This window comes from Haliaeetus albicilla, chromosome 21, assembly GCF_947461875.1.
Source record: "Haliaeetus albicilla chromosome 21, bHalAlb1.1, whole genome shotgun sequence".
Classification (NCBI taxonomy): domain Eukaryota; kingdom Metazoa; phylum Chordata; class Aves; order Accipitriformes; family Accipitridae; genus Haliaeetus; species Haliaeetus albicilla.
In genome coordinates, this window is record NC_091503.1 from 3,682,282 (window position 1) to 3,709,769 (window position 27,488).

Genomic DNA, 27,488 nt, shown 5'->3' on the forward strand with positions numbered 1-27,488 from the left:
TGGCTTAAATTGTTCCACTTTCAACAGCATATGAATCACAGCTAGGCAAGTAATGCATACTAATTACTCTCCTTCTCTTTCTGCACATTTGTAAAATGTTTTTCCTTCCCGAGCAGTGGGTAATTCAGCTAATGAACTAGGCAAACGCAATGTATTTTTGAGCCCGTTGGTACCTTGGGGGCAAGGTACCATGCTCACGGTCATGCCGTGCTGACCAGGCGCTAAGCCAGTCGGCGTAACGCTTTGTTGTGTAGTGCCCGTGTCTGTCTGCTCTTGGAACCGGCTACGCAGAGGAAAAGGTCGGCTCGTTCTGTGTTGGCTTGGGTCTCCAGCACCCAGGGTGAGCTTTAGGGGAAGTATTCGCATGCACAGTACATCACCAGCCCATCGCTTCTAAGTTTTGTTGCTCCTGTCAGGTCCTCTCCACCCAGTTATAGAAGTGGCTGAAGTGTACGTGAAGAATAAGAAATGCAGAGGTGAGATGTCCCTTGTACAGGTCTGACACAACCCAGCTGCTAAAGACCTATTGGAAAAAATGGAAGTGGTTCTTCGACCTGTCTTGAGCTGCAGTACAGGTGCTTGTAAGGGAGCCAAGGGGCAAACCTGATGTAGTCCAAGAGACTCAAAATGGTTTTAATCCCGGTTTGTCTGTGATAAACATCTCGGAAAACTGGGCCTTCTGTAGACTGCAGTAAGCGTGGAGTGTAGAGGTCTTCCAGCCAGCACCAAACACGATAGATTTGCAGGCAACAATGAAGTGTTAACTCTTGAATATATTTGCACTGTCACAAGCTGCCCTGCTTGTGTGTGCACACCAGCTCACTTGGAAGGTCTCTGATATGGTGCCCTGTTATTACGGTTCAGGCATAAACTTCACAAGCTGAGAGAGGAATAAAAACATGTCCTCTGGGCATGGAAACTTTAGTAAAGTTTTCAGGTTTTATTGTCAGGCTTCTTGCTATTAAGTTGCATTTGTCTCAAAGTGAAATTTGCATTCCTAAGTATGCATTTGGAAAAAAAAAAAAATTTGGATGCTGCATTGGGTTATGCTGGAATGAATGTTGATGAGTGCTTTTGAACCACTTGGTAAATTCTATTGATTTGTGCTCCTTTTAATAAAAAAGACTGCTGTGGCTTGAGCTTGTGGTGTTTACGGCTATGGAGTTGCATTCAAATCTGTGACAGGCATTGTCTTTGAAGCATATGAGTAGTCAGAATAACAGTGTATGAATAGACAGTTCCGTTTGGCGGGGGGGGTAGTAGATTTGTAGAAAAGAGTCTGGTTAAATGTCATTAATTCTTCCCAATTGTGAAAATTTAGCCTATATCTTGGTTCGAAACCTACCTCAGGAGGCATGTAAGGCTCTAAGATACAAAAACTGGTTTTAAAATAAAAGCTTCAAAGGAACCGATTAATCAAGAGCTAGAATCCTTCACTGAATTTTCTATTTTAATGTAGCTCTATTGGTAGTTAGGATACCTTTATGATCGGGACTTTATAGAAACAGCAGCATGAAATGGGTATTTCTGTAGGAAATGTTATGGAAGGAAATACAGAAAACATTTGAGTTTCTGCCTTTTGAAGTTGAGTTGGTTTTGATAGCTTACTGTCTGTATTTTATCTATGTTAACCTTTTAATTAGGTTCAAAGTTAATAAAGCCTATTTGTATCTCTAAAATGTATAAAGGCAGAGATTAAAACGTAGTCAAAAGACCTTAATCCTTTCAATCAGATCAGAGCTATTCTTTCAGGATAATAAACAAACTCTAACCCTTGTTCTTGGCATCGCGGCGTTTGGGATGTGGTGGTAAAACAGAGAGCAGGGACCGGGCTGACTGCTCCCTGTGAGCGCAGCCGTTTCCCGGTGCTGTTAGTGCCGCTCGCGGGGGTGTTGCAGGAGACAGCCGTGCTCCCTCTCTTCAAGCAGTGATTTTATCAGTTGCACAATAGATGGCTGACGGTTTGCTGCTGAATAATTTTCACGCAGAGCTTAGGATGCAACACCTTGCCTCATAAAATTGTGGAAGAGAACACGGTCGGGTTCAAGTGACCAGCAGTGATACCTAGCTGGCATATACGTAGGGATTTCTGCGTAAGCTGCGGTGCGTGGGCGGTTCTGGACAGAGATACGTGCACGTGTTAAGTAGGGGGGGAGAAATGTTGAATTAACTGCTGGAATTACTTATGATGATTTTTGCTGTAATAGCGTGACATTGAAATCAAGAGAGGAAACACCATCGCTGTAGAGATGATGATAGAAAAATAACGTCTCGCATCTGATTTGTCTCTGTGTTTTGTTTTCTGAAATGCCCTTTTCTTTTTCCTTCTTTTTGAAGGCCACTGCAAAGTGTTATGTTGTCTGTGTGCATGTGTCAGCCTGGCAGCGTGAATTTGATGGTGGCTACAATACATCTCCCTTCCTTCCTTCCTTCCTCCCCTCTCTCAGGGAGTGTTACCATAGCATTTCCCTCCCAGGGACTCTCGCGCAGAGCTGCAGATGGGATTCTCGCTATGAACTCCGTGCTGCTCAATCGGATACGCTCCATACTGTAGAAGGAAAGTGGGAAAGAAAGGGTGACTTAGCAACACGGATAAAGCTTTCCTGGTATTTCCAAGAAGCAAAAACCTGATTTGAAACAAAGGCTCGTTTTCATTAAATTGAGGGTGGGATTTTTCTATGAAGAGAAGCAAACCCTGTTTCTCTCCCCCACCTCAGTCTGTTTTCTCTTGTCCGGGGAGATTCATTTGGAATAGTGACTTGCCTGATCCTGGGGCTTACGTTTGTTTTTTTTTCCTTTTTTTTTCTTTTTCCCCCTCTCCTTTAGCTGTGGACATGGCTTGAAGAGCTACAGAAAGAACTGCTTGATGATGTCTACGCTGAGTCTGTGGAGGCTGTCCAAGACCTGATTAAACGTTTTGGTCAACAACAACAGACCACTCTGCAGGTTACGGTCAACGTCATAAAAGAAGGCGAGGATCTTATACAGCAACTAAGGTAAAACACATTTTTATTTAAATCTTGTCTGGTGTACATCGGATGTTCTGTGAGGCTCTTTCTGTTTTGAGGGTAGAGATGATGACTACAAGATATGACCTATAAATAAAACTTGTAAATATTAGGACTACAATGGTGTTTCAGGCTGTACGGATGGTCTCTGACCCTCTGTTTACAGGAAGCTCAGCTTATAAACACTACCTCCACAAGAAGGAGAGTCTGTTTACATAAGCTACCTTTTTGGTAGGAGCAGTCCTATGTCTTTTTAGTCTGACGTGCAGGGCTCCACAGCGTTTTGAGTTCTGCACAGCAGCCTTTTTATAAAGAGACACTTGAAATTGTTTTGCAGACTGATAAGTAACTTTACTGTAGTAAAGACCATCAATTTGCAGTCCATTTCATTAAGTAACAATCTAAATAAATTTGGGCCCCAGCTGCACTGGTACATGTCCCCTTTGCTGCAGGAACAGATATTATCATATCTGAATTTGCAGGTTTTATACTTCAGCAAAAGATTAAGGGTTTGTTTTGTTTTGGTTTTTTTACATTATCTAATTTTGATTTTTTTCATTGCTAGGAAGGTTCAGTAAAGTAAATAGTTATCATTTGCCACTTCCTTTTCACAATAAAAGGGTTTGTCATGGGTTTCAAATTTTATTCTTCCTATAAACAGAATGTCCTCAAATGTTGAATTAGTGAAAAACTGAAAGTAATCTAATTTCCTAATGCTTTTTCAAGTACTAAAACATAATTTGGACTTTTATTAACAAAGATGTACAGACTTAGCTTTCATGTAATATGGCTTGCATTGACCTTATCTGAAACAGTCTTAAATTTTGTCGTCATATATAGCATCCAAATTATATGGTGGTTTTTTTCAATAATGCTATTTTTTCTTTTTTTTTTTTCCTCTTCCTCTTTGCTTTGAATAGGGATTCTGCCATTTCTAGTAACAAGACCCCCCACAACAGCTCGATCAACCACATCGAAACAGTCCTGCAGCAGCTGGATGAAGCCCAGTCTCAGATGGAGGAGCTTTTTCAAGAACGCAAGATCAAGCTTGAGCTGTTTCTGCAGCTCCGCATATTTGAAAGAGATGCAATAGATGTGAGTGTCTGCTTTTGGAGTTGCATTGCACTTACTTCTCCTCTTGTGTAGGAACATTTATGCTGAGATTGTTGTGTCATTGGCACAACAGCCACATTGGCATGTGGCTCAAACGACTGACAGCCTTAGTTCTTACCTGAACTAAGGCATTTGTTTTGTACGTGAAAGTGTCAGGAGGATGCAGAGCTGAGCTTTTTGATACTAACTAAAGCTGTGATTGGCTCCCAGTGCATCTTTAAGCAAATGTCTTGTAAAATTATAATGTACCAGTTGCTTCATCTGGTAAGTTTGGTTTCAATATCAAGCTACCTTGATATATAACTAGTATGCTTACAGTTAATATGAATAAGACTTGCAAGATGGTTTAGTACAAACCCTCTGAACTGTTGCTTTGTAGTAACACCCCTCTTCTCTTTCTTTTCCAAATCACCAGTCTTTTTTCAGTTGGCAATTACAAGTGGTGTTTGCAATTCTGTTTTAATCTTTGGGGATGTTGTATGGGCTGTCTGTGTTGTCTTGTCTTTTTTTTCACATAAGATTCTTTTCCACCTCTGAAAACAATGCAAAAGCAGTTGTAGTGCCACACCCCTGCAAAACTTCAAGAAGTTTTGAGACTGTCCGAATTTTGGAGGAGGATTACAGCATATCAGTTAGAAAGTTTCTGGTTTTATGGAGGGACATGTATACAGATGGACATGAAACTCCGCATGGAGCTTAGGTTAATAGAATTGCATTATAAAGCTTCAGCTGAGTTCATATGACTTTTGTAAAACCACTAGTGCTGTGCACAGCAACTGAAACTAAGTTGGTGCCTCAGAAGGTTCAGGGTTATCCATTGGTAAATGATCCTGTCTGAGTATATGTCAAGACTCTAGAAACTAGGAGTTACAGTGATAATTTTAACCCTTCACTTGTATGTAGTAAAAGCTGCAGCTGTTGGTTAGGTGTGAATGGTGTAAGGGTAAAGAGGCAGTCAGCAGAAGTGATATCTTCTCAGGTTTGTTTTTTTTCTGAAAATCGGGATCAGCTAGCATTGCTGAAGTCTGGTTTAGCTAAGCACATTGTTAGGTGCAGTGCAGAAATAGGCAGACACAGTTCCTTGATCTGTGCCCATAGAGGAAGTGAGAGTGTGCACACTACAGTAATAACAACTCTGGTGTAAAGACTAAGAAGGTTCTCTATTTTGCAATGCACACTAGTCTGCAGGGAGTTTGCTACTTTGATCGTATGAGAGTGGCTGTCTTGCATATGCAAGGGAAAGGTTTTGGCAGAATTGTGATTGTAATAATTAGTTGGATGACTGGTATATGTGGAGGAACATAAAAGGTATCCCCTTCTATAGGACTGTCAGCAATTTTACAGTCTCTGCAGAAGTGATCTGCAGTGCTCGATGTCTGTGTGATGTTCTCAGAACACTTTTATTGAGGAAATGGCAGCCATGGGGGGCAAGGCATACTAAGAGAATTAATGGAAGAATTAGGTTAAATGTTTGAGTGAAGTTCACGATTAAGGCAATTGCTCTCTGCTGTAGGTTACGTAAACCAGGATTCTACAACAGCAGAAAGCTGGTTGCAGGAGCCCTGCTTTGCAGATGCGTTCTAGTCCTTCAGTGCAGGACAGCATCTGTAAAGATAGTAGTACTTCTGTGTATGTTGTTGGGTGATGCCCATAGGATTTTGCATTGGAAAGCTGCAAACCCTAACTTGACAGGTCTTGTTTTTTCTAAAGCTGACACTTGGCATGCTTTACATTTTGGCACATAAAACATAAAGCAAAGTACCAATTACCTTACTGAAAGAGTTGCTGTATTTTGTTTATATGGCTTGGAAACAGAAATTGTGCTTATTTAAGATTGCCAAGGAGCCCTCCAGGGAACAAAATGACCCTGGCTGGAAAGCGTCTTCAGCAAAATGTTGTTTGCTTTGCTGTCTCTGTACCATGTCATCTCCCTGCTTCCTCAGCAAAGCACGCTTCTCTTTTCCCTCTCCCTGAAGGCAGACATCTGTTTGGAAACTTCCAGGAAGAAAATGTAGGGTCTAGTTGCAGGTCAGTTGTTTGAAAGCAGAAGCTCAGCTGAAGTAACATGATAGTGAGGAGGAGCCAGATGCCAGCTAGGAACTTGCAGACCTTGTTTTGACCTCCTTCTTCATCGAGGATTTTGTGTGACTGGTTCAATCAATTAAGACTTGGCTGTAGGGGCAGTTCATTCAGGGGACCATCCTGTGAGGACAGTTTTTCTGGAAGGCGAGTAGTGTTTCTAGCTTGTCTTACTGCTTGCAAAATAACAGAGGCTAAAACAGGACAAAGGGTTCTCTTAGCACTGCAGGATCATACTGTGCAGCTGTGCTTCTGGGGAAAGGGGTGAGATTTGCTGGCAGGGTTAGTCCTCTTCCTCTTGGCCTTACTCTTCCCTTATTATTCGCTGATAAAATACTCTGTTTCTTTCAGTTGCTGTGTTTTATCCTACACCTTCTCAGATTCTCCTGCTCTTCTGAAATTGCTGTAACTCCAGCACTGTCTCTGTTTTGCCCCTTGCTCTTGGCATATAAACTTGACCTTCTCTACCCTCCGTAGGCTTTTAAGTGCCATTGGTCATGAAGTATTTGAAGGACGCTGTTGTGAATGCCTGTATTAACTAAAGGCAAGAAGGAGCAAAATAATGTACGCAGAGAGTCCCTTGCTAGGGTGATTAGTAGCATAAGGAAGATGTGTATGGACCTAGCCAGTGGGAAGGTAACACTGGTGGCAATGTATGCAGCCTAAAATGTTTGTGTCTCATCTGTGTCTGTGCATTTTTGCTTGTCTGTAACTTAAATGCCTTGAGGCCTCTGTCAGGGCTCCACACAAAGCATACCACACACTTTTCAACTCACGGTTTTATCTCAGCTCTATTTTTGGACCACACTTACAAGATGCCTGTTAAGTCATACAGCTGAAAAGGCAAGGATGCAAAGTGGTGGATCACAGAGACCGAACTCTTCTCCCTTTCCCATTTTCCCTTTTTCTTTCTCCCCAGCACATAGTATTTTCCAGGTCCTGGTTAGCACTCAGTTGGTATAAGGAATGCTAGTTAGACCCATCTGAAAAGAGACCTGTGGTTCTTTATTTCTTTCCCACTCAGTGCAAAAGAACTGGCATCCCTTCTGTGTTATACCGTGCCTTGTTTCCTGTCAGTGTTACCTTTACATTTTGTAAAAACCTAGGAATGTCAGGCAGCTCAGCCTCTGCACTAGGAACTTTTTGAACACGTGCTATGGTAAGTAGTTACCCTGTGTTTGTGCTGGGTTGTCCATTTCCTGAGAGTGGTATTAGTTTGTGATGCAGTTACTTTAGATGTCTATTAGTCATTTGTCGTTGTTCTGTTTGTTTAATGCTAATTGTCTTGACAAAACTTTACAAAGAAAATAGGAACCTGCTCACTCTAAAAGTGTTGCTTGTAAAGCAGAACTTCAGGGGAAGCACTGAAGAGTGTGGGCAGAGAGGGCTTAATGCATGTTATTTTTAACTCTGCCCTCCATGCATTTCAGATTTGCACGGTGGGTGCAACGGCTGAAACAGATCACCTTGCGCCACCTAATTACTGCTGAAAAATTGTAAGGATTACTGCCCTTGTTAGGAACCTCGGCTGTGATGTTCACTGACTTATCTTTTGAATGAGTGTGGGACCATGCTGGCACTATTTATTTGAATCGTGGGCTCCCTGGTCTTTTGAAGGGGACAGGGAATGTCTTGCTCTTATACGGAGTGTTTCAGACTGCTTTAAATAATGTGTGGGTCATGATCTTAACCTTGGGGTTGCATGAAATAACATGGGAAGAAGTTATATTCTTACTGTTGCTTGTTCTTTGGAGGCAGTATCACTGAAACCTCTGGCTGAGGTGACACACAGCGTTGACCTCTTAAAACTACCTGTCGTTCATCGTGGGTACAATGAATCTCAGGATAGTCTAAGGGGACATAGTGACTACAATCTACTTAAACCATTCTATTATTATAAAAATACTGACACTTAGCCACAGCAATGTCCTATTGTGAGCTTACTGTGTTTATTACCTTATTTCCACTCAGTTTGCTAGTAAGAGAGGTAAGGGTTTGGTAACCCTTACCTTTTGCTAGTAAGAGAGGTAAGGGTTTGGTTCTGAAGGGAGATGGACTGGTTTTGCTTTTAAAACAGTGGCATGAATGTGCCATGTGCCATGTTAAATCTTAATCCACTTTTTAATGGTGGTTAGAGAGATGGTGAAAGATGACATTTTGACAGCAGAGTTTCACGACCTTCTTTGCTGCTCACATTTCTCAGTTTGACCAAGTCTAACAACAGTTACTTCTTGAGGATAACGTGTGAATGTTGTTAACTTGAACTGGATGAAAATAAGATGGTAAATCTATTTTGTGAGAACTTCCATAGTGCAGTGGATGGTTTGAAGAAACAAACGTTAGATGACCTCCACTGCTTTCAGTAATGAAGGAATACAGAGTTTTGAAGAGGAGCTGGGACAAGCAGGTCTGAGGTGTGTGAGAGCAGAAAAGGCGGGTATTTGGAAATAAGTGGTTTCTCAGGCTGAACTCTCGGGAAGACTTGACGTTTCTGAAATATTTCAGGTCAGTTAAAAGGAGATGAAGAGCAGAAGGAGGTAGCAAGACATGTTGGGCATGGACCAAGTAAAAGGGAAATAAAGGGAAGTTGTGAAGGATTTTGTGGGAGGGAAAGCCTGCGTGTGTGTTTAGAGGGGAAACCCTCATAAAGCATAAATAGATTGTGCGTGTGATGTTTCGAGCACACGGAAGAGAGATGAAAGAAGCTTTAAGCAGTAGCTAAAAAGCCTTGTCCTGTATATCTTCCTGCATCTCATCCATCAGTGCTTCTGTTTTCAGTGTTACCCCAAAACATGAGTTTCTGCTTGTTTTCACTTTGGTAGACCTAGCAGATCAGGATTAGGGATTCCAAATAGCTCCCTTAATTGTTTGGTATCTCCCATCATGGCATGGTGCAAAACTTGAAAACTTAATGAATCAAGTAAAATTTTTGCAGAACGCCTTTAAAATAGGATGTAACTCACTGATGCCACAATTTTAATAATAATTGCTTGATGTGTCCATTTCTTTTGGTGCCATGTGAGCAGAATGGAAACGAGCCTTCGAGAAAGATTGTAGCTGACTATGGGAACTTTATATGGATGATTTAACTTTACTTTCTCCTCAATTCTATTTTTTCTAGAAGGCTTGTTTTCCTGAAATTTCTCTTGTAGTTTAACTGTCTCAGTAACTTCACAGCTCTGATTAAGCACTTGGAAAGCGTAGTAGCATATTTCTTTTGCTGACAACAAATTACTTTGGTTAAATATTTATGCAGTCAGCTACTTTGTTGCTAATGCCCATTTAGTCAGATCCTCTCTTCGCTGTGTCTTGCTGCATAAATAGGTGTTTTCCTGTTATTTAGAACCATTCACATCAGTTTGTCCTACTCCTGAAATCATACAACTCTGGAGCTAAGCCATACTTGGTTCTTGATATCTATAATTTTGCTTTCTTAATGAACTGCAGTAGTTTGTGGCATAACTGCTGAAAATTCTGAAAAATAATTTGATTACAGGCTTGAGGGATAAGTGTGTCACAGACTTGTTTGAAGTAACTGATGCATCAAGCCTTTGCCATAAGAACTCAACCCACTTTCATCAGTGAGGATTGTAAGGATTATTCGTTAGACTTCAAAACAGTTTTTTATCCTAATTAAAAGGAATATTTTACATTTCGGCCAGGTTTTGCAATATGATTTGGAAAACGCACTTGTGTGGACAGACAAGAAGGGCTTGTTGTTGTGATGCATGTGTTAAAGAAAAAAAATCCTTCCTTAGCTACCCTTCTTTGGACATCTTATGACTGAGAGTAAAATCCAGAATTAAAGTGTAAACTGAAATGCAGCTGAATGATTTCAGCAAGCAAATTTAGCTCTGACACTACAGTAATACTGCAATAAAGTGGTACTTTTTGGTTTTGCACCATTCACTAAGTACCCTGCCTTTTTTAGCGAGTAGTGCTTCTCAGTTGTCTGGCAGAAGTCAAAGGTGCTCACAGAGCCTGATGCTTCCTGCTCACGGAAGGGGAGAGATGGCTTTTTGGTAAAAGGGCTTGAGATGAGCGTAACTGAAAGCTAAGCTGTCTCTTGATGTGTGAATTATTACTCGGTGCAGTCTGAAGAATTGAAAAGATGTTTTAGATCGTTTTACTTCAAAAGGGGAGATAAAAACATTTTAACGTTTTCACAAGTGAAGTGTTGATGAAGGAGTACCTTAAACAAGGCAAGGCTACTTATAGTATTGCAAGCACTGGTTGAAGGAGAGCTGTAGTGGTTCTCAAAGAGATTCTTCTAGACTGTTTTCTGAAATTTAAAATCCATGCTAAAACAGCCTGTGTCTGAACCATGTTGAACCTGATCAGTGAAGTCAATCAACAATGAGCAACTCCAGTTCCTGACCTCCATCGTAAGCGCAACATTGGAAATAAACATATGTTGTGTAACGGGTACTTGAACATTGTCATCCTCCTTTTCCCCCCAGATAATTTCAGACCTCGAGTCTTGGAATGATGAGCTCTCTCAGCAGATGAATGACTTTGACACTGAAGATCTTACCATAGCAGAACAGAGGCTCCAGCATCATGCAGACAAAGCCCTGACCATGAATAACTTGACCTTTGATGTCATCCACCAAGGGCAGGATCTGCTGCAGTATGTCAATGAAGTGCAGGCATCTGGTAAGATGGCTCCTTCGTGCTATTCTGGGTAGTAGCTTTATTAGAATTATCCAGTTGTCTCTCCACAGGATGTGTGAAAATAACAGAGATGCTGGTTAACTGTAAACTGGAGATGTGGACATATTTTTTTCTCCCTTTATACTCAAATCATTTGATAGCGTTCATGAGAATATACTATTATGGCATGTAGTTTTTATCTAGGAGTTGGCAACACCTGAAGATGTTTAGGTTTTAAAGAAAAGGATTCCACTCAGGAAGTCAGGAAAATTGGAGTAATTACCAGGGAGTTAATTTTATAGTTAATTGCAGCAATGCAGTCAAGCCAAAATTTTCAGCTTTCAAGTAATAAGTCTTTCTTTTTTGTTTCTTACGCCCCTTCACTTGATGTTTTTAACTGTATGCAGTCACCTAGGGTAAATCTCAGGCTTCTTTTAAAAAAACAAAAGTTAATAGTGCATTTTTGAAGAGTGCAAACACCTATGCTCATTTAAGCAAATCCTCCGAGGATTAAGTTGAACTTTGAGAAGGAACTGGAAAAGTAAGCGTAAAACAGTGGACACGGGCTGTTTGTCTTCGGAAGACTTGTAAGTCATATATAAATAACTGGCTGATTACAGGTGTTGAGCTGCTTTGTGACAGAGATGTAGACATGGCAACTCGTGTCCAGGATCTGCTGGAGTTCCTCCACGAGAAGCAGCAGGAGCTGGACTTGGCTGCTGAGCAGCACCGCAAGCACTTGGAGCAGTGCGTGCAGCTGCGGCACCTGCAGGCTGAAGTCAAGCAGGTACGTCTGGGCTGTGCCCCCGCGGAGGGGTCGGACCCCCAGAGCTATTCCACATCTCTGGGAGAGGTCGGTTCCCATAAACAGATGGGGAAAATTACTTTCTGCTGTATAAAAGCTTGTGTTTGGAGGGGGGAGGGACTTTGAATTGAGCACCTAAGAAACTTCATTTTCTGTTAAAATTAAGTGGATATTTTAATTTGCATCAACAGTCCATATATCTACGTGGATACAAGTCCACTATTTGAAGTGTAGAGCAATTTGAACTAATGTTAAACCCACACTTTTATCATCATCTGTATGGTGATTAATAAAAATGTTCAGCAATAGTCCCTGCACGCTGGCCTGATACGTTTTGGTATATTGTTTGGGACATCTACAAATAATGATAACATAATACCAGCATGATTTACTTTCTGGGAGAAGAAAAATGAAGTTTTGCTTCTCGTGGCATTAAAGTGGCAAGTTTTGAGGTCCTTATCTGAGAAACACCTAAGCCTTTGCTGAATTTGAGATGCTGTGGGCAAAACCACTGAAGTAGATGAAAGTTTAAAAAACAAACAAAACACTAGAAAGGTAAGAGTTTTTGATCTTGCTCACACTTGGCAGCATCACAGAAATCTACTACAAGCAGTTGTATTAGTCTGTCCCGAAACAGCTCTCACTGTGACTTGTCCTTTTTCTGTTTGTCATGAGCTCTTAAAAAAATTCATCTTCCTCATGAGACTGTGAACAAGAACTCCTGAATTGCAAAGTAATATCAAAGCAGTCCAGCTAGCGTAGGAGAGGTGAACAGGAGGTTTCCAAAGTCTTTCCAGACATCGGCTGGTTACTCTGTAGTAGGAGACCCAAAGTTTCTGTGTGGTCTTGAATTAAAGGAATGCAAGGAACTAGTAGTGTCTGCTGTCAGTGCAATCTAGGCGTTAATCAAATACATGACCTTCTAGTTCAAGCCTTTGCATATTCTACTGAACTGTCCTGTATCCGTCTTAGCACTTGTTCGTCTTCGTACATGCAAATTACAAATGACTCCTTTCACGTGAGTAATGGTTGAGATAAAGTTATTGTGGATCAGGATAGTTTCTGTACTCAGTTGCATGCTGTCTTGAGGATGAAGGAAAAGAGTGCACTTTTGCAAAGAAAAAAAATGTAAAGAAGGAGTGTGAATGCCAGCTGAGGCAATCTCATCCCTTTGCGGTACATCAGTGGGTTAGGATGGGATGGGCTATTAAGAAAAAGAAATTGTTAATTCCCATGATACTGAAATAATATTCAGTTACAGAACAGAATATAGCACTTCGGTAATATTTCAAGACACACTATTAATTAGTTATTTATATTGCATGCTCCCACAATAAAGTGAGTACCTTGCTCTACTGGCTTTGTTTGTATGCAAGTTAAATGTGACGAGAAAGACACACGTGTTTAAAACCTGTGTTTGCGGAACCAATGTTCTGTATTTTGGCAGATACAAGCAGATGATGAACATCATGGATTGTAGAGGAATATCCATGTTACGCTTAGTATATGGTTTGTAGGTCATTGTGTAAGATCCTTGTAACTTTTTCGAACCACTGCTAGCCCTGACTGAAGCCGAAGCTTCAAGTTTAGATTTTTAAGAAAGCACTGGAAAAAATGAGTTCATCTTATAATAAAGCTATAGATAGTATACTATTCTAGCCAGCCGCCTTTTCTGAATGGACTGGGATTTAGGAGAAAAAATAGGTTCTTTTTTATATTCCTAGAACACATCTCTATCAAGTGGGATTTTATGTTGAATTAAATGCCGTAATAGGCGTGAATTTTCAAACTTATATGAATGTGTAGCTGACAGAGTGTTCATGTATTACAAACTCCTTTTCCAGATATTCATTGTACAGATTAACCTGCAACACTTCCCCAGCCTGAAGGCCTAAAAATTGAATGGAACTAAAACTGAGTGTTATATTGTCTCATAGGATTTCTTTCAATCCCCTTTGGAATGCTTTGGGGCTAGTTACTCTTAGTTTTGTCATTTCAGTTGCCTTTTCAGGAAGCCACAGCTGATTTATTCTAGTTTTTATTAGGTATCAGGAAGCATGGTCTTCCCCTGTTTCCTCTGCAATGGGAAAAACTTCATAGCTCAGCAGGTCACAGCAGGTGCTTTACCTGAGAGTAAAATGACATGGTAAACCTCCTCTTCAGTCTGTTTGGTTTGTATTTTGTTGCCTGAAGCAGTGAACACACTGTTTTCCAGTTCAATTACTGTGGTTTTCTGCGAGATTTATTGTTGATGAACTGGCTGTAAGCGCACTTGTTATGTAGATGGGATACTGTCACCATGGCAAGGATTTTAACAAGATTTCCATTTGAATAATGGAAACTGATGTTACTGTCATTGTATTTCACATATATATATATATGTAAAATATAAAAATACGGAGCTTGTAGTCATGTGAAAAGGTTAGACTGGAACACTGCAGGAATTTTTCCATAGGGTTCGTCTCTCAGATTACTATAATGGAGACCAGCAAACTGTCTCCTGGCTTAGTTTTTTAGTCAAATAGTTGCAAGCAGTCTCTTCAGTACTAGGTAGTGAAACTTGGAGCTTAGTGAATTCTTAGCAAATAAGCACAGAAAGCAGATAAAAACACCCAGTATTGCTTCTCCCTTAACTACCATACTAGTTCTGCTTTGTGGCCATTGAAGTTCTGTAGATCAAGGCTCAGTACTAGGAGGAAGCAGAAGAGCCAGAAGACAAACAGAGGTTTAAAGAAAACCTGCGAAGAATTTTCTTGTCAACTTTATGTGTAATAGGTGCAGAAAGGGCAAAAATGGATAGAGGGTAAAGGTGCTGTCATGTCCTCCGTCTACACTGCAGACTTACTCTTTTCTACAGGCTTGCAGGATTTATATAGAAGAATTCAAAGATACAATATCAGGGGAAAAGAAAAACCAACTTGTTAGCTATTTATTGTGCAGGCAGAAGTGAGAAAACCTGCATTACTAATACAGCAGTATTGCAGTCTAGATAAGCGTAAGACAGAAGGTGAGGTGGTGATGCAAATTTGAGGAAATGAATGTTGTGTCAAGATGGCTAGACCTCAGTTGCTTCAAGCTGTTAAAGATATGTTAGAGTGTACTTTGGATGTAGACCAGACGTGCCTTTTGTTTTGAAGGATTTGTGTTTTAATAGGTCCTTCTTCTGGTTTCCGCCCATGTTTTCAGTCTATGACTAGAGTCACATCATCCTGATTCCCTTAATAATAACCTGGCACAGTAACATTAATGGTAATGTCACATGTGGATCACTAGAAGAGACTATTTAGCGTTAAGAGCTAATTGTGCTTTGGTACTTAATAAGTTTCGAGAGCTAACTGTGATTTGGTAGTTAATATATTTATTACCAGTGGTTAAAGGTCTAAAATCAATTAGTAGGAAAAGGTTAGAGAAGGTATGCTTAAACTGGTTATTTTCGAATCAACTGGCCCAAAGGAATTCACCCTAGAATACCTAGACAACTGCCTGAAATAATGTCATAGACATTAGTGCTTATCTACCCAAACTTCTGGAGATTGGATGAGGTTCTGGAGGCCTGGAATTCAACATCTGCTTCTCAAAGGTGGGAAAGGATTAGCTGAGGGAGGATTATAGGTCAGCTAGTTTAACATAATTCCCAGGAAAAATATTTAAACAAGTAGATTATTAAACCTGAACAGTGACAGGGAGAGGAGAAAAGGCTAACGTAGATTCATTAGGCATAGCTTCCCGTTGATAAATCCTGTTTCTTCCTGACAGGTCTTCTGGGTAGAGGTGAAAAAGCAGATGACATAGATCTTCCTTCTATTAAAGCTTTTAAAATAGTTTAGTTCAATCTATCCTGCCCTAGCTTACTATGAGAATGTCATATGAGACTACGTTACCATGAATGATAACTTGCTGGAAAACCATACTCAGTAACAGAAGTTATTAAGAGACTTACTGGATTGGAAAAGAGATTTCAGAATTTTTAAAAAAATCTGTAGAAGTCTGTATTTGGATAATGGTTCATGTTTTCAGTCAGAAAATCTACATGTTAGAGTAGAGGTTACGCTTTTAAATATGAAGATAAAGGCAAAAGACACTGGGAAAGGGATTTGAGTTCATCAGAAGACACTGGATTACAGTTCAGAATTATCTTGAGGTATGGGAGAATTGCACTGCAAGTAGGATGTGAATTTTATTAGTGACAAATACAGAGCATGATGTACTGGCAGGAATAATCAGCTGAACAAATACAGCACGGGGTAATTACTGGCTGGGCAGCAGTTCCATAGAAAAGTTGTATAGACGACAGTGAATAACGTGAATTATGTCCAGCTTTACTCAGTATTTGAAAAATTTTGACTGAAGTCATGGTTATCAACTGGAGAGAGCTCGTAAAAGAGCAGTGAGAAAAATAAGGCAGCTAACTTCACATGGGAGAGATTTAAGAGGCTGTGGTCAACAAGAGAAGAGGAATCTAGAGGAGGGAGTTGGGTAATGTTCTTTATGGAGACAGGAGAGGAAAAAACAGAGCTAGTGTCTCCTTGTTGTGGGCAGGAGAAATTAAATGAGCCGAAATTAAAGCAAGAGAGATTTGAGTGTTAGACATCAGAAAGAAGACTTAGGGTGATAAAAATATCTGGTGAAAGTGTGGGATTGGAGTCTTGAGTAAGGAACAAGGCACAGATCTTTTGGGAGGGGGTCTTAAGGTTGCATGTTCCTGCAGTTGGTAAGGGACGCAGTAGGTGGCCCTGTGTCAAAGGCAGCACATTCTGAAAACCAAAAATCTTTAAGCAATTAGAAGACACTCAATGGTCACATTTTTCTCAACATTAGTATTCAAAATTATTTGCTTACTTTTTACTAAGCTGCATGTCCTCAGTTTACATCACTGACACTGGCTCTTAGGCAAATATCGCTTGTAACTTGTTCCTGTTTTCCAGGTGACAGAAATGGTATTCAGAAACACAGCCATGTTCAGAGCATAAACTGAAACCACAAGCATATAGTAGGTGACTGAAAGATATGAGTTGTCACCTAAGTGAATTTACAATGAATGTCATTCGCTGTGTTTATTGAATATATAATTCACTGTACATATATAATTAATAAATTAATTAGTCATCAATTCCAGTACTACATGTGTCCCTAAATGGTTTTTTCCCTAGCCATGATAATTTTCTTGCTGGTTGGCAGTGGAATTGCATATTTCATGGTCTTCTCTTTTGTTACAGGTGTTGGGTTGGATCCGAAATGGAGAGTCCATGTTAAATGCTGGGCTTATCACTGCTAGCTCTTTGCAGGAGGCAGAACAGTTACAGAGGGAGCATGAGCAGTTTCAACATGCAATAGAGGTAAAAGCACCATTTCAGTGACCATAGCCAAGAAGTCCTGTATGACAGTTCATGAGTCTCTGTAAATAGCATTTCTGGGTTCACGCTACAATGTTTTGAGTTTAGGAAAAGTTGTTGAAATCACCTTATGGCAAAGAGATTAAAACACTTACTGGGAAGGTGGGTTTTTTGTTCTTGTTCATTTTGGAGTTGCAATTCCAGATGAACACACCTGCTCAGTACCTTTTTGCATCTTTGTAAAGGGATAGCAGCTCACCGCAATTTTACTGAAAATGGTGTTTCCCTTTGTTAGAATACAATGTATAAAGCTAATCGTTAAAGTTAAGAATAAATGGAACAGCAAACATCAGGTTTGTGTATTCTGATATGGTCCTTTAACATTTCCATTTTTGTCTGACAGTAAGTTTCACTGAAATTCGTGTTGGTGGTGTGTCCATCCTCCTGTCGTGACTTCGAACTAAACTTATTGGATTGGTCATATCTCTGCAAAAAATAGGCAGAGATCTTAAGATTGACTGAAATGCAATATTATTCATTTATATGCACTATCAAGGGACTTACAGTGATACTGATTACATATAGCATATGTTTTTTAAGCACTTTTGTTGAAAGAATAACCAGTGTTATGATTATTTGGGAAAACTATTTTCAGAAGTACTCTGTCTTGCAGCAACTCTTTGATGTTTATTTCATGTTCATTTGCTATTCAGTGGAGTTTTATGCTTCCCCTCTTTCTTTTTTTTTTTTTGTCTTTTTACAGTTTACACTATATGTACCCTCATTTTGAGAGCTTTGGTAACTCTTAAGTATAAAAATCATGAGACCTCTAGGTGTTCATCAATTCAAGAATAAACAACTAGGAAGCTTAAATTCTGTGTTTTCTGGGTCATTCTGTACTCAGATATAATAATGCTTATTATTATAGTTAGGGATTCCAGATTTTAGGCAAGTACATGTTTACACAGAGAACTACAGTTAAAAATTTGCTTACAATGAATGGAGAGTTGTCTTTTGTATTGGCCTGCATGCCTGCACCTTCATTTGCTCACCACTGATGTGGAAAAGACCGCAGTAAAGCTGTGAGGACAGTAATAACAATCAAGCCAAAATGAGATACATTCTTTCCATGTTCTTTTGCCTCACTATGAAGGGAAAGAAAATCAACCTGAAATTCATAATTATAACAAAGTGTACTGCAACATAGATATGCCATGTGTGCCTTAATGCTAGACAGTGGCTATTGCTTACAAACTGCTAGTCATTGTTGATTTGATGGTAAATCTCTACAGGATTTATTTCCTTTGTATTTGCATAGTGAAGTCATGCAGTGACTAATATTAGACAGTTATTTTTATCTGATGGGTGTTTATGCATGTGTGTAGAAGTGTTACTGATACAGTGGAAATATGAGCCTTTGAGGTCTTCAAGAAAATGAACTGAAGTTCTCCACTGAACTCCTGAATTTCCACCCTTTGTCAGAAAACACATCAAAGTGCCCTGCAGGTTCAGCAGAAGGCAGAGGCAATGCTGCAGGCTAATCACTATGATATGGATATGATCCGGGAGTGTGCAGAGAAGGTTGCTTCCCACTGGCAACAACTGATGCTGAAGATGGAGGACCGTCTCAAGCTTGTGAATGCCTCTGTTGCCTTCTATAAAACTTCTGAACAGGTAAAGAAATGCTACATGATCTGTGTCTGCCTTGGTTAATTCTTCAGTGTGGTATTAAACAGCATTACCTAAAATAATGATTGACTAGGTTTGGTTATATTTACTAACTTGATAACAACTGCAGTTATACAAAAAAATGCAAAGAGCAAATCCTCTTACCAGCTGCCTTAGAAAGAGAAACCATGTGTTGCAGCCTTTCAATATATAAAGAGGTCTTATAAGACAAAGACTTTACCAAGGCCTGTAGTGACAAGACAAGGGGCGATGGTTTTAAACTGAAAGGAGGTAGATTTAGGTTGGGTGTAAAGAGGAAATTTTTTACGATGAGGGTGGTAGGACACTGGAAGAGGTTGCCCAGAGAAGTTGTGGACGCCCCATCCATGGAAGTACTCCAAGTCAGGCTGGATGAGGCTTTGACCAACCTGATGTAGTGAGAGATGTTCCTGGCCATGGTGGTGGTTTGGACTATAGATGATCTTTAAAGGTCCCTTCCAACCTAAACCATTCTATGATAAACGAATAATAGACAAATTGTACTAACTGCTAAGAGATTACAGTGTAATTGGTGTGGCTACACTTGCTTCAATTAAAAAACTTCAAAGAAAGTTCATTACCAAAGTGCAGTGATTATTGGCGAAGACTGAAATTTTCATCTGCCTCTTCTATCACTCTCCCCTTTAATATTCCTCAGATTCTTATTTTCAGTTGAGAAAAGTCTTGTAAAACATTTCCAAGATGAAATATACTGTGCTTAGTTGGATTTCTGTTTGTTTCAAGAGGTTTTGCTTAAACCATAAAAAAGTTACACAGAGGTTTTAATAGAAGAACTTCAGATGGCTAATTCTGGTTTTTGTGTGGGAGTCAGAGAAAAATCAGCTTCATCCTACTTGTCCACAGAACAGTTAGGGGGAAGGTTGGCAGGGTTGCTGCTTCTGCCATCATATCTTAAACCCATCCTGAACTATGCAGTCACAGAGGCAGAGAAAGATGAGCAACTTTAGGGATAGCCTTCTGAGCAAGTCCACGTGAGCAGGCCAGTGCTTTCAAACCTACAGCCAAAGTTTGTTGCCTTCTCTTAAGTCCCAGTCAAAACATGTCTTCTGAGGTATATGGTAAGGTATATGTAAGGGGTAGATTGGTTTTCTGGGTTTTTTGGCTTGAATTTTGAATATTTGTCTTACTGAATTACATTTGAGTTGGATTCCTTTTTCCTGATAGGTGTGCAGCGTGCTGGAAAGCCTGGAGCAAGAATACAAGCGAGAAGAAGACTGGTGTGGGGGAGCAGACAAACTGGGTCCCAACTCTGAAACAGATCATGTTACTCCCATGATAAGCAAACACCTGGAACAGAAGGAGGCGTTCCTGAAGGTAAGGTTTGCCATTTTTTTGTGGTCTTCTGTGTCTTGGAAAGCATGCAGTCATATGCTCAGTCTTACAGTGCTAAAATGTATGTGGAAAGCAGCAATGCCCATTCAAGAGCTACAGGTATGTCCCAAACTGCAAAGATGTGTGAAGTGGCACGTTAACTGCTTGTGGCAGTGATTAGGAGAATACTGCCAAGTGCATAAAATTGTAGCCAGTTTTATAAATATATTTCCTGTTGAACTTCAATAGATGTCAGGTCTCCCACTGTGACTGAAGAGGAATTGGAAATCACTGCTTTGAGCAACTGTCATTCTAAAGAACGCTTAAAGGCTGCTGCTTTGGAAGAGAAGTGACAGTCACATGGTGCCATTGCTGCCTGTGCATCAGAGCAGCTTTCAGCTGGTGGGCAGGGACACCTTCCACTAGACCAGGTTGCTCAAAGCCCCGTCCAACCTGGCCTTGAACACTGCCAGGGATGGGGCAGCCACAGCCTCTCTGGGCAACCTGTGCCAGTGCCTCACCGCCCTCGCAGTGAGGAACTTCTTCCTTACACCTACTCTAAATCTACCCTCTTTCAGTTTAAAGCCATTACCCCTCATCCTATCACTACACTCCCTGTTAAAGAGTCCCTCCCCAGCTTCCCTGTAGGCTGCCTTTTAGGTACTGGAAGGCTGCTACAAGGTCTCCCCGGAGCCTTCTCTTCTCCAGGCTGAACAACCCCAACTCTCAGCCTGTCTTCATAGGAGAGGTGTTCCAGCCCTCTGATCATCTTGGTGGGCCTCCTCTGGACTCGCTCCAACAGGTCCATGTCCTTCTTATGGTGGGGGCCCCAGAGCTGGATGCAGTACTGCAGGTGGGTCTCACGAGAGCGGAGCAGAGGGGCAGAATCCCCTCCCTCAACCTGCTGGTCACGCTTCTTTTGATGCAGCACGGGATGCGGTTGGCTTTCTGGGCTGCGAGCGCACATTGCTGGGTCGTGTTGAGCTTCTTGTCAACCAAAACAATCAAGTCCTTCTCTGCAGGGCTGATCTCAATCCACTCATTGCCCAGCCTGTATTTGTGCTTGGGATTGCCCTGACCCCTGTGCAGGACCTTGCACTTGGCCTTGTTGAACTTCACAAGGTTTGCACGGGCCCACCTCTCAAGCCAGCTTTCTTGGACCCCTCTTCCCTCCAGGGTTATATCCCTTGGTACTTTGCCAAGCAGATCCCTGAAGAGGCCAAAGTCTGCTCTCTTGAAGTCCCGGGTAGTGAGCTTGCTGTGCACCCTCCTCACTGCTCTAAGGATCTTGAACTCCACCATTTCATGGTCACTGCAGCCAAGGCTGCCCTTGAGCTTCATGTTCCCCACCAGCCCCTCCTTATTGATGAGAACAAGGTCCAGCATAGCACCTCTCCTCGTTGGCTCCTTTATCACTTGGAGAAGGAAGTTGTCATCAACGCATTCCAGGAACCTCCTGGACTGCTGATGCCCCACTGCGTTGTCCCTCCAACAGACATTGGGGTGGTTGAAGTCCCCCATGAGGACCAGGGCTTGTGAATGTAAGGCTGCTCCTATCTGTCTATAGAAAGAGGGCCTCATTTGCTCGGTCTTCCTGCTCGGGTGGCCCGTAGCAGACCCCCACCATAATGTCACCTGTCCCTGCCCTCCTTTTCATCCTGACCCAGAAGCTCTCAGTTGGCTCCTCATCCATCCCCAGGCGGACCTCTGTGCAGTCCAGCTGGTCATTGACATAGAGGGTGACACCCCCTTCTTGTCTCCCCTCCCTGTCCTTCCTAAAGATCCTGTATCCTTCTATTCCAACGTTCCAGTCATAGGAGCCATCCCACCATGTCTCCGTGATGCCAATAACATCATAGCCCTGCAGGCGTGTGCACACCTCTAACTCTTGTTTATTCCCCATGCGACATGTGCTTGCATAGAGGCATTTAAGCTGGGCTCCTGATGAAGGTGACTTACTGGCCGGAGTGGCTGGAATTCCTTTGTGCTGCTCCTCAGGTGCTCTCCTGCTGACCTGTGATCCCTCTCCAGGCTCTGGGCATCTATTGCTGGCACTGGCATCAAAAACATATTAGCATAGCTCTAAGTATACTGTCAAATAGATCTTTCTGCAGCTGGCATATGAGTTAACAATCTTGGCTTTAAAACAATATGAGAAATGACTTTGTTACTGGACCAAACCATGCTGCCTTTACCTATCCTTTTACAGTAGCCTTTCATGTTCTGCTTATTAAAAATAAGGCAGCCAGCCCATATATAGTACTTGGTGTACATTAAGATGAAGGTGGCAGCTGAGCTGAGTGTTGGCAATACAGTGGCGAGGACTGAAAGCTCTCAAGGCCTTGTCTTAATATTTTAAGGGCGTGTCTTGATATTTTAGCACTTTTGGTTTCACTTCAGTGGAGTGTTTACTTTTTGTTTAAAGTACTGGTGGCTGTTTTGGAATATCTGGGTGAGTATGTAAGCACGTGCACTCTGTTTACGCAATAACTAACTTCAAGTGGCACATGGCACATACACAAAACAAACTTCTCTGAGCTCTGAGTCATGCTGAACGCTCTAGAGCAGGTAATTACTTTTCAGGATCTTCAGATAAAAAGGAATAGCATTTTGTTTGGGGTTTTTGGTTTTTTGCATTTGTTTTTTTTTTCCCCTGACGGATAAGTAAGGATTAACTGCTGTTGGTTGGGAAAACTATTTCAATGGTTGGGTTGGCTTACTATAGAAGGATTTAACAAGTAATGCTTTCTAAAATTGAAGAGGGTGGGAAGTGCACAAAAGGGGGGTGAGGAAGGTCCTTCATCTCTTTCTGGATGTATATTTGCGTCTTCAAATAAAGTAATACTGCTGACTCTCTAGGCTTGCACGCTGGCTCGGAGGAATGCTGATGTCTTCCTGAAATACCTGCACAGGAACAGCGTAAACATGCCAGGGATGGTGACACACATCAAAGCACCTGAACAACAAGTCAAAAGTAAGGGGTTTCTTGTTCTTTTTTTCTCCAGAGAATGTGATCATCATGTGCTATGGTGTGTGTGATGGTGGGGGAGTGAAGCCTGCCCAAGTGGAAAGGGTTCTGTCAGGCTTAACAGGAAATAATTTGAGTTGCTTGCCCACTTTGAAGGAGCTGCAAGTCATTAAATTCTCTTATATCCAAATGGAGTTGCTTTGAATTTATTTATCTCCTGCTTACACCTAATCTTCTTTCAATTTGAGACTCAGATGTGCTGCTTTTGTTGAGAAAATAAGATAGTAAACTTCCGCATGATAATGTCTGGTCTGAAGCCAAATGAGAGCTGATCACTGTAAGCTTACTCAGTGTGTTAGCATGGTGCATTCTGTGAGTTCCTTGGGAGTGCCAGCATGATACAAGATAATCCTTTGAATGATGCCCTTGGGCCCTTCATATAGTTGAATCAGTATTAAGGAACTCCATGAAGTATAGGATAGCTGACATCATGTTTAAGTTAGATGTGTAGATTGGTAGTCGCTGAGGTGAGGCAGGAAAGAACTATGACACAGGGCTTGGCTTTTGCTAGGATTAATTCAGTGTAGTGCAGCTTTAAAGTGTAACATGCACTGTGGGGAATGGAGTAGAGAGAGAAATCTGTAGGGCTTTCAGGGACAAAAGTACAGCAATTAATCGGGTATGCATAACTGATGGGTGAGGTAGGCAGAAAAGAGATCAGAGATTAAAAAATAAATATTGCATTTTACTAATTTATTTGCCAGTCATATTGTGCTCAACGTGTTGTGAAGCTGTGACTGAATGCTTGGGCCATGCTACAGACTCAAAACTGGAGAAGTCTGATTGTCTAATTAATTGCTGTTTGCAGCTACCCGAAGGGGAGTTATGCAGAGGATGGAGCGAAACTCAGGGCAACACAGCAATAAGACCAGAGGAAAAAGTTGCAGCATGGAAAATGAATGGATATAAGCAGAAAGCGTTACAGCAAGAGCGAGAAAGCGCTGAGTAGAGCAGGTAGCCCAGAGAGGTAGTAGGATTTCTGCCCTTGGGAATTTTTAAAACTCAGTTGAACAAGCCCCTGAAAAACTTTGGAGTTAGTCCTGTGTTGAAGAGGAGATTGGAACAGATGGCCTCCAGAGGTCACTTCCACTCTAAATTACTTGATGGCTCTATTAGAGAAGAACATGCTCACTGCTTCACTTTACTACAAGGGGAAAACAGTTAAACTTACCCATGTATCTGACAGTACTCAGATTGAAAGTCTCCCTGTGTTGAATTTTTTCTGTTGGAAAGATAATAGGGTATTGGTTGTACTTTTCACTCTGAGGAAATATTTGGATTGTGGCAGTTGAAACTGAGCATGTAGAGCTAAGACAAAAGATTGTTTTTCCTCTGTCCCCAAGGCATCAATGTTTATAGAGCTGTACAAGACAAAATCTCAACACAAATGCTGACAGTATCGATAACTGAAGTGGTGCTGACATTTGTCACTTAACTCTTCTCTTAGTAGTAGACACAGAGAACAAAGCAGAAGCAAGCAGGAAGTTGTAGCTACTGCACTTACTGAGTATAAGAGAAAAAAATTTTAGGGTTATTAGACAAGACTTTTTCAAAATTCAGTTTTGAAATCTGTGTAGAAACAGTCCTTCTGAGAAAGGTAAATGTGTTCAGATGAGGGAAGAGTAGAAAAGTCTCTGCTAATATCCTTAATAATTATATGTCAGAACCATAGTGCTGTGCATGTTCTATGTACATTTAAGATCCTGGATGAATGATACGTGTTTAAAAAGCAGCAAAAAAAGCAACAAAAATCCCCAAGCAGGAAAAAAATAAGTGATGTGCTCTAACGCTTTTTCCCCTATAAGCCATGTAATATATGCTTCTGAGAATTAAACATGAGTCAAGATGAAACCAGCAAGGACTCCTTCCTTTTAGGTCTCAGTGGTATGGGGGTAGCTGACCAAATGATTTAAAAGTTCACTCTGATCTTCCTGTTCAAATACGCATGTAGGGAAAAAAAATATCTCATTTCTAAATAGATAGAGAAAAAGAATAATAGGGTGTTTATTTTAGTTTGGTGAAATAGAGGTTACATGTGTTTTGCTGGACCATTACACGCTCATACTCAGGTGTATGCTTGAAAAAGTGTCAGACTGTGATCAGTATATAAATGAACGCTTTAAAAACTTGAGTAACCCTTGAGTTTCTGCAGAACTGCTGAATGTTTTTCAAAAACCTCATTCAGTGGCATACTTGATCCTTATTCCCAGCTGCAGATTATGGTATCTAGAAAAGCAGTGTCTTAATCTAGGCAAAGTTTAACTAAGCACATGCTTCTTGGGAAACAGGAATCACACTGAACTCTGAGAGGTGTCCTTCTGTCCCTTCATGCCAGTGTAAATAATTTCCTTGACCTGCAGTTAAGAGTATCCAAATACCGTATCAGACACGGTGCCAAAGCTGAATTTCAGGAAGGAGTTGTGGCCTAAAGCTGTGCTGTGGCAGGTGGATTCGGTAGGTGATGATAGCTGTAAGCTCAGGAACCAAGCATCTTCATCTTTGCTTCTGCTGCTAATTTTGCGTGCTTCTTCGTTACCTTTGTCTCCGCTGTACAGGCTGTGACTGAACACAGTGCGGGAACTTGTCTAGTGGTGCTTATATCTTTGGATAGGTTGATAGAGAGTGCAGGATGCACAGAGACAGCTGAAAGCTCTCCGAGCCTGGAGAATAAGCTGAAGGTTTAGGAAACAATCCTAACAAATGTTGGAATCAAAGGAAAATAATAACAGGGTCTGTAGTTCAGAAGGCTTGCGATAGAGCTGTTTATCCAAACCTGGTATTAAATATTGATGTTCTATAACTTCGAGTATTTTCTAGAATGTTGTTTCTCTTCCTAGTCAGTCCAAGAAATTAATGGCAGTAACATTAACGGTGCCCAGCCAAATATCTCTCACTGGCTTGCCATCTGTATCACGTCCTGACAGAACAAATGCCATTCCAATTAGCTGAATTCACCTTGCTTGCTCTTTGTCAGAACTACCCCGCTTGCATCGCTGTCAAGAGGTCTCATTTTATATGGTGTGTCCAGTTGAATGTATTGCATTGTATAACGGTAACTGTGTCCCACCTCTCGCCCTGAAATCTGGCGTAGATTCTGAGCAAGCTTTCTGGAGGTGGCATAAGGCAGAAATAAAACGGAGAAAGCAGGTGAGGCTCGGAGCAGATCAGCTCATGGCTTGGCTAAGGGACAGGTCAGTTGAGGCATATTTGAGGGTAGCCTGCCTGGTGGGAAGAAAACCTTGGCCACAGCGACCAGATTCCAACCAAAAACAAGTCCTGGGTGATCTCAGTGCTCTGTGGCAAGTGGGAATACGGCGCTTCCGAGCAGGAGGCTGTTGGCAGCGATGCAGACAGGTTTCCTGATCCTCAGGGTGGTTGTAATGGGTCCCAGATCACTGACAGAGAGAGGTGCTCTCTTTTCCCCTCAGGTTCCCTTTATTTGAGCTTCTCTGTCAAACTGGTTCTCGGAGATGTAAATTTTTGGGATGGAAGGCATGGTGGACGTGGACAGCGGGGCAGGGGAATGCAGAGGAATGCCTTAAGAGACCTAGCGCCTGATAGCCTCCGTTCATAATTACGGAAAATAGCCAGCGGTGGGTATAAGTAGAAAAGTGGGTAAAGTGAGCTTCACACGAAACTGCTAGGATTTCTTTGTTTGGAGAAAAAAAACCCAATAAACATTAAAGAAGCAGAGTTCAGATAAAATCTTCTGCATGTTGTAAGCAGAAGGTCTTTGCTATCCAGGAAGAATTTATAAGCCAGACATGTGGAATTGCAGGTTAGCAGTGGAATTTGGATGCGACTTCTCAGTGGCAGGCAGTTTCTGATACTCAGGAATGGAATAACAAATTGTGGAATTAAGTATTTGATTACCTGGAAATTCTCTCAAGGCTCAATGAACACTCGTATTTGAACAAGTCTACTTATTCAATTATACTGCTGTTGGTTTTGATTTTTTTTTTTTTTTTTGCAGGGGAATTACAAACTTAGTAATCGTGTATATTTTTTTTTTATTACTTGGGTTTCTGTACATTTAATATCTGCTTATGTTGCATTTGTTCTTGTAGTGACCTAAGTTTGTTTATTTGTCCATATGTATTAAATTATTAAAATATTTGATAGGAGACTGGTATATTCAGAAAAGTTACTTTTTATTGTGATGAATATGAGATTTTAAGCATGTTGTGATTACTTGTGCATGCTCATTTTTTCTGAGGAAACCCTGTCAAGAACCATATTTATCAGGCTACATTTTCAATTCTGTTATAAGCAGTGGCAGTCCCCCTATGAAAAATATTTGACAGAAAAAAGGTGTCACTAGTAAGTTTTAATTGCATCTCTAGTTTCTTTAGCCAACATTTCTGTAAATAATAATGAAAAAAGAGCACTGTGTTTCATAAATATCAGGGAAAAGAGCAAAACAAACCGTA

The 27,488-nt window shown here is 41.1% G+C and overlaps 1 protein-coding gene across 7 annotated transcripts in view; it reads left to right on the forward strand.

Annotated features, from left to right (window-relative positions):
• TRIO (trio Rho guanine nucleotide exchange factor) overlaps window positions 1–27,488 on the forward strand; it is a 256,831-nt gene that overhangs the window by 128,957 nt on the left and 100,386 nt on the right. For all 7 annotated transcript variants that reach the window (XM_069808876.1, XM_069808875.1, XM_069808874.1 and 4 more), the window contains exons 12-19: window positions 2,827–2,996; window positions 3,929–4,103; window positions 10,661–10,856; window positions 11,474–11,640; window positions 16,875–16,994; window positions 18,474–18,665; window positions 19,884–20,033; window positions 22,890–23,004. In XM_069808876.1, the coding sequence (XP_069664977.1) occupies window positions 2,827–2,996; window positions 3,929–4,103; window positions 10,661–10,856; window positions 11,474–11,640; window positions 16,875–16,994; window positions 18,474–18,665; window positions 19,884–20,033; window positions 22,890–23,004 (1,285 nt within the window). The remainder of the gene's footprint in view (window positions 1–2,826; window positions 2,997–3,928; window positions 4,104–10,660; window positions 10,857–11,473; window positions 11,641–16,874; window positions 16,995–18,473; window positions 18,666–19,883; window positions 20,034–22,889; window positions 23,005–27,488) is intronic.